This window comes from Dendroctonus ponderosae, unplaced genomic scaffold (genome assembly GCF_020466585.1).
Source record: "Dendroctonus ponderosae isolate FM_Combo_2020 unplaced genomic scaffold, Dpon_F_20191213v2 Dpon_F_20191213_990, whole genome shotgun sequence".
Classification (NCBI taxonomy): Eukaryota; Metazoa; Arthropoda; class Insecta; order Coleoptera; family Curculionidae; genus Dendroctonus; species Dendroctonus ponderosae.
Genome location: NW_026019212.1, coordinates 1 through 4,270, shown reverse-complemented (window position 1 = coordinate 4,270; position 4,270 = coordinate 1). Strand labels below are relative to the sequence as shown.

The window sequence follows — 4,270 nt, the reverse complement described above, 5'->3', positions numbered from 1 at the left end:
CAAAAAACACAATAGCGAAATTTTGATTTTTGGTCGAAAATTTCATAAGGTAAGAGGTCGATTTTTCCAAAAAATTCACCTTTCTCAAAATACCTCGACTGATACATCATTTTCATCGGAAAGAGACAAGGAATGCAATGAACTAATAAAAAGACAACGGGGCCTTTCCAGTTCCCAAAAAATCAACATTTTCTGTCTATTTTGAACGGTTTTTGAGCGGTCGCAATCTTCAACGGACGATATCTTCCTTATTATCGACCCACAACTTGCATGTTCGCTATTGGGCAACTTCATAGGTCGGAAACAATCCAATAAGGGCAAAAAACACAATAGCGAAATTTTGATTTTTGGTCGAAATTTTCATAAGTGGGGATTTCATAATCAAGAGATGGATTTTTGAAAAAAATCAAGTTTTTTAAAAAATCTCGAACTCTACATCATTTTCATCGGAAAGAGACAAAGACTGCAACGAGAATTTTTTTTCAGTTTTGGACGAACTGTGCTGGACAAAGTCCTGATTGAAAGGAGACATTTTTAGAACTATTTTTTTTCTCTCTCTGGCTCTCTTAGTTTGGACCCAAATGACAATTCTTCTACCAACTGTCATATTTACGCTTCATAGTCATTATCAATACTCAAGGTTGTGTCAAGTGAAACGTCCAAAATAATGTCAAATGTCAATATGATTTTATGGGTAAAAGTGTGTGCAAAGATTCCAAGCAACGATCGCGTGATATCTATTGACTACACAATCTAATCGGGTCGATAAATGTGAACTTGTAACCTTTCCAATCGTTTTGTAATTCGCCTTTTTTAGCTAAAATCTTGATTAGGAAATACTGCAATTGGAAAAAGTGRGTATGAGCCTCCGTGGCGCAATTGGCTAGCGCGTTCGGCTGTTAACCGAAAGGTTGGTGGTTCGAGCCCACCCGGGGGCGGAAAATTTTTGCCCYAAGGGATGAAAATCGATTTAAGAAAAATACAGAGAACTTTATTGAAAAAAATGTTTAAGGCTAAATAGATCAAATTCAATGTACGTACTTTCCTGACTGTGTTTCAAATCCAAAATTAAAATCAAGTCCTGGGTTCTTCAGTCATTTATTTATTGTTCATTTTTTTAATTGAAAAATGAACAATAAATAAATGACTGAAGAACCCAGGACTTGATTTTAATTTTGGATCAAATTCAATGTTACTTAAAGGTGCTAATACGAATTATTAAGATAAATTTAAGGTTGAAAGTTGGGAAAACATCAAAATCGCTTAATTAAAAACGGGTTCTAGAAACAGTCAGATGAATTTATCAAGAACAAATCAAAGCTGCATTACGATAATTGAGAAAATTTGGCAAAAGTTACGCAACAAAATAATCCTATCCACTTCGGTCCCACTGGTTACTTAACAATCGCTTTGCTTTGTTCCACTCATTATCCAATAAAATTAAATTGGGGCTCATTCGCTCCTTATTCCACGTTCAATTGACTAATCGAGAAACACGCTAATTTTTCTCACATGTCCAAATAATATTTTTTTGTGTTGTTGTTTTAAACCTTTTTGATTTGGGCCCAAATGGGTTAATTGATATTTTCCCATTTAATCAGGCTTTATACACTAGAAGAAAAAGAATGTTATTTGTAGCTTTAAAGTGGGTGTTTGCAATAAACGGTTTTGGACCAAATACAAAAAGTTTATGCACATTTTTACTGAACCTCGATTGAGATTTTTTGCGCCAAAAATCCACTTTATTCCCCCTGATTCTCTTCCGGGTAGAATCAAAGAGAATGTCCAGATGTCTATCAGCAGCTCCTTTCTCTTGGCATTTTTTCGCCACTCAATCCGATTGATTTGCAATCTTAAAATTCTACAGCTTAAATAAGTAATTTCTCGGCCATATCTTACATGCGCTCTTATTAATAATATAAGTGACTAATGAATCACATAAGCATCTAGAACGGAAGTATTCCTTCTGGTTAACCGACGTGACTAATTAACGAAATTTTTAACAAAACGTAAGTAATCAGTTGGGTTAATAGTGGATCAAAGAATAATAAGCAATGACTTCTAACAATGACTGTTTCCTAATTAGGGAATGAAAAGCCTACTTTCAGGCAGAAAATCGTTGCACAAAGTTTGCCAAAAAAACCTTATCGACCAACTCATTGCAAAACTGCCGCTGTTTATGCAATATAATGCCCCGACTTTCCACCCACGAATCACCAAAAGAAAGTCCTTGCATAAGATGATTTCTGTGCGCTGATCGCCCATCAAAACTGCGAACTTTAGCATCGCAACCACCCAATTTTAACAGTAAATTTCTACACAGTTTTTAAGTCTGATTGGGAAAAGGAGCATTAAAAAATACTTACCATGATAATGGCCATGCGAAGGACTCTCGTAGTGGCTCTCGTAGCCATGCCCTGAAGATGGCGGACCGTCATACGAAACGGGGGGCCCACTCGGGGCTGTAAACCCGCTTGAATGCGTCCCGTAATCTAAACATTTCATTAGTTGAAAACTTGCCCCAGTCAGCACGCATTTTGTTGCATGAATGCATGAATATACCGTGTGTTCAGTGATGGGAGTCTTACCGGGATGTGAGTGTTCGTCTTTGCTAGGGTGTGCCGAAACCGCGTTAGTTAAAATGTTTGTTCCCAGTTTGGTGACTTTGTCTCCTGATGCCGCTAGCAGTTTGCCACCTCCAGCCACCACATAACCACTGCCCTTTATTAACTGGCCCTTTATGGCTAAAACCCCACCTTTAATCGCCTTGACTGCTTGCAGCAGGGTGTTCAGCAGCGATTTCTTCATATCCCACGAGTCCAGGCCCTTGTGCTCGTCCACCTGCAGCAACCAAACGCAGAATTACCCCAAATCCCCCAATCGAGATCAATTTTTACTTCGTGATAGGAATGGGCCACAGTGTCATGTCCGCTGAAGCTGCCTTTGCTGAATCCTGCAGAGGCGCCAGCTGCGGCCCCAGCAGAGCCTTTGGCCAGTTGGACGAACTTTTGCTTCAGTCCGGAGGCCACTGCCGATTTTAGCTGGTTCAGAATGTCGCTGGATCCGGGGGCTGAGGCCCAGGGAGAATCTGATCTCCTATTCCTGCAAAACGCCCAATCGTCACTTTAAAGTCGATGCAGGACTCGATGAGAACCCTTCAGAGTAAATACGCTTAAGCGATGTTATGGGTGGGATTAATGATGATGATTTCGTTAGTTTGTTTAGTTTCGTTAGCTTTCTGGTGGTTAGAGGTTGTTTTAGATGGTTGTCTGGTGAGTCGTAAGTGTTGAAGCGTCTGAGTAGCAACTTGTTTGTGAACTCGGTATTTTGATGGATTTTCCTGGATTGCGCAAATTCAAACTGAAACTGATAGAAGCTTCTTGAGGGCTCAAATGCTGAAAACTGCAAGCAAATTGGAAATTGGAAAAAAATTGCTTGAGCTCGCAAGATGGCAGGGTTTCAACAATTAATTGCGTCCAAACCAGGGCAGTTAAAGTCGCTAGTCATCGACCATTTATAGAAGAAGATTCGGGTTTAAATATGCTGAGAATTTCATAAAAATTGAACCGTCAAGTGATTTTTCAGGAATAGTCTTTGACTCCAACTAATGCTCACACCTGCCGGCCAGCGCTCTTGAGCAGAGCGACGCCTAAAAAGTCCTCAAATCCAAACTAGCCACGGTAGAGACTTGCATCTTTGCCCATTCATAGAAGATTCTTGTGGGTTTACATGGTGAAATTTTCAAGCAATTCGGGCAATTGATTTTTTTTTGAAGAATTAGCAACCTCTCATTTGATATTTGATAAAGCTTGCAAGCAGGCTGCATTTCAGAAAATGTTTGCCTCCAAACTGGAGCAGGCAGAAACATGCAAGCTTCATCCAAGGGCGGATANCATTCAATTCTCCATCCAACGTTGCCAAAACGAATTCTGTGACTCGAATGGTTCTTGAGAAACTTCGAAAACAGCAGCGTCATGTTTAAGTGGATTTTGCAACTCAAAAAAATCCACGCAAATCTAAAACTTCTTGAATTCAAGCGTTTTTGAGAAAACTGTCAACATTTCCCCATCCACGGTTCACTTTCTAAAAAGGTCATTTATTTCTGTCTAGAATGATGTACAAGTGAGCGGTCTTGCCCATTTTGCCTCCGAGAAATTAGCAAAAACGGGCCGGAAAACATGAAATTTGGGCATAATCTTGCACCTAAGTGTGTGATATTCAAATTTCGCTTTCTGGGTCAAAACTACTCGAATTTCCTCACTAACGTTGT

At 39.5% G+C, this 4,270-nt stretch overlaps 1 protein-coding gene and 1 non-coding gene across 2 annotated transcripts; one reads left to right on the top strand and one right to left on the bottom strand.

The window, feature by feature from the left end:
• Positions 1–864: 864 nt before the first annotated feature.
• On the top strand, positions 865–938 carry Trnan-guu. The gene has a single exon. It is a non-coding gene; the product is annotated as a tRNA-Asn (tRNA).
• A 248-nt stretch (positions 939–1,186) lies between these two features.
• LOC125505735 lies at positions 1,187–3,123 on the bottom strand (the record flags this gene model as incomplete). Its single annotated transcript, XM_048670061.1, has 3 exons — positions 1,187–2,492; positions 2,589–2,841; positions 2,898–3,123. Coding segments are annotated over 3 exons (670 nt in total), but the record flags the coding sequence as incomplete, so codon positions are not given.
• Positions 3,124–4,270: the final 1,147 nt, after the last annotated feature.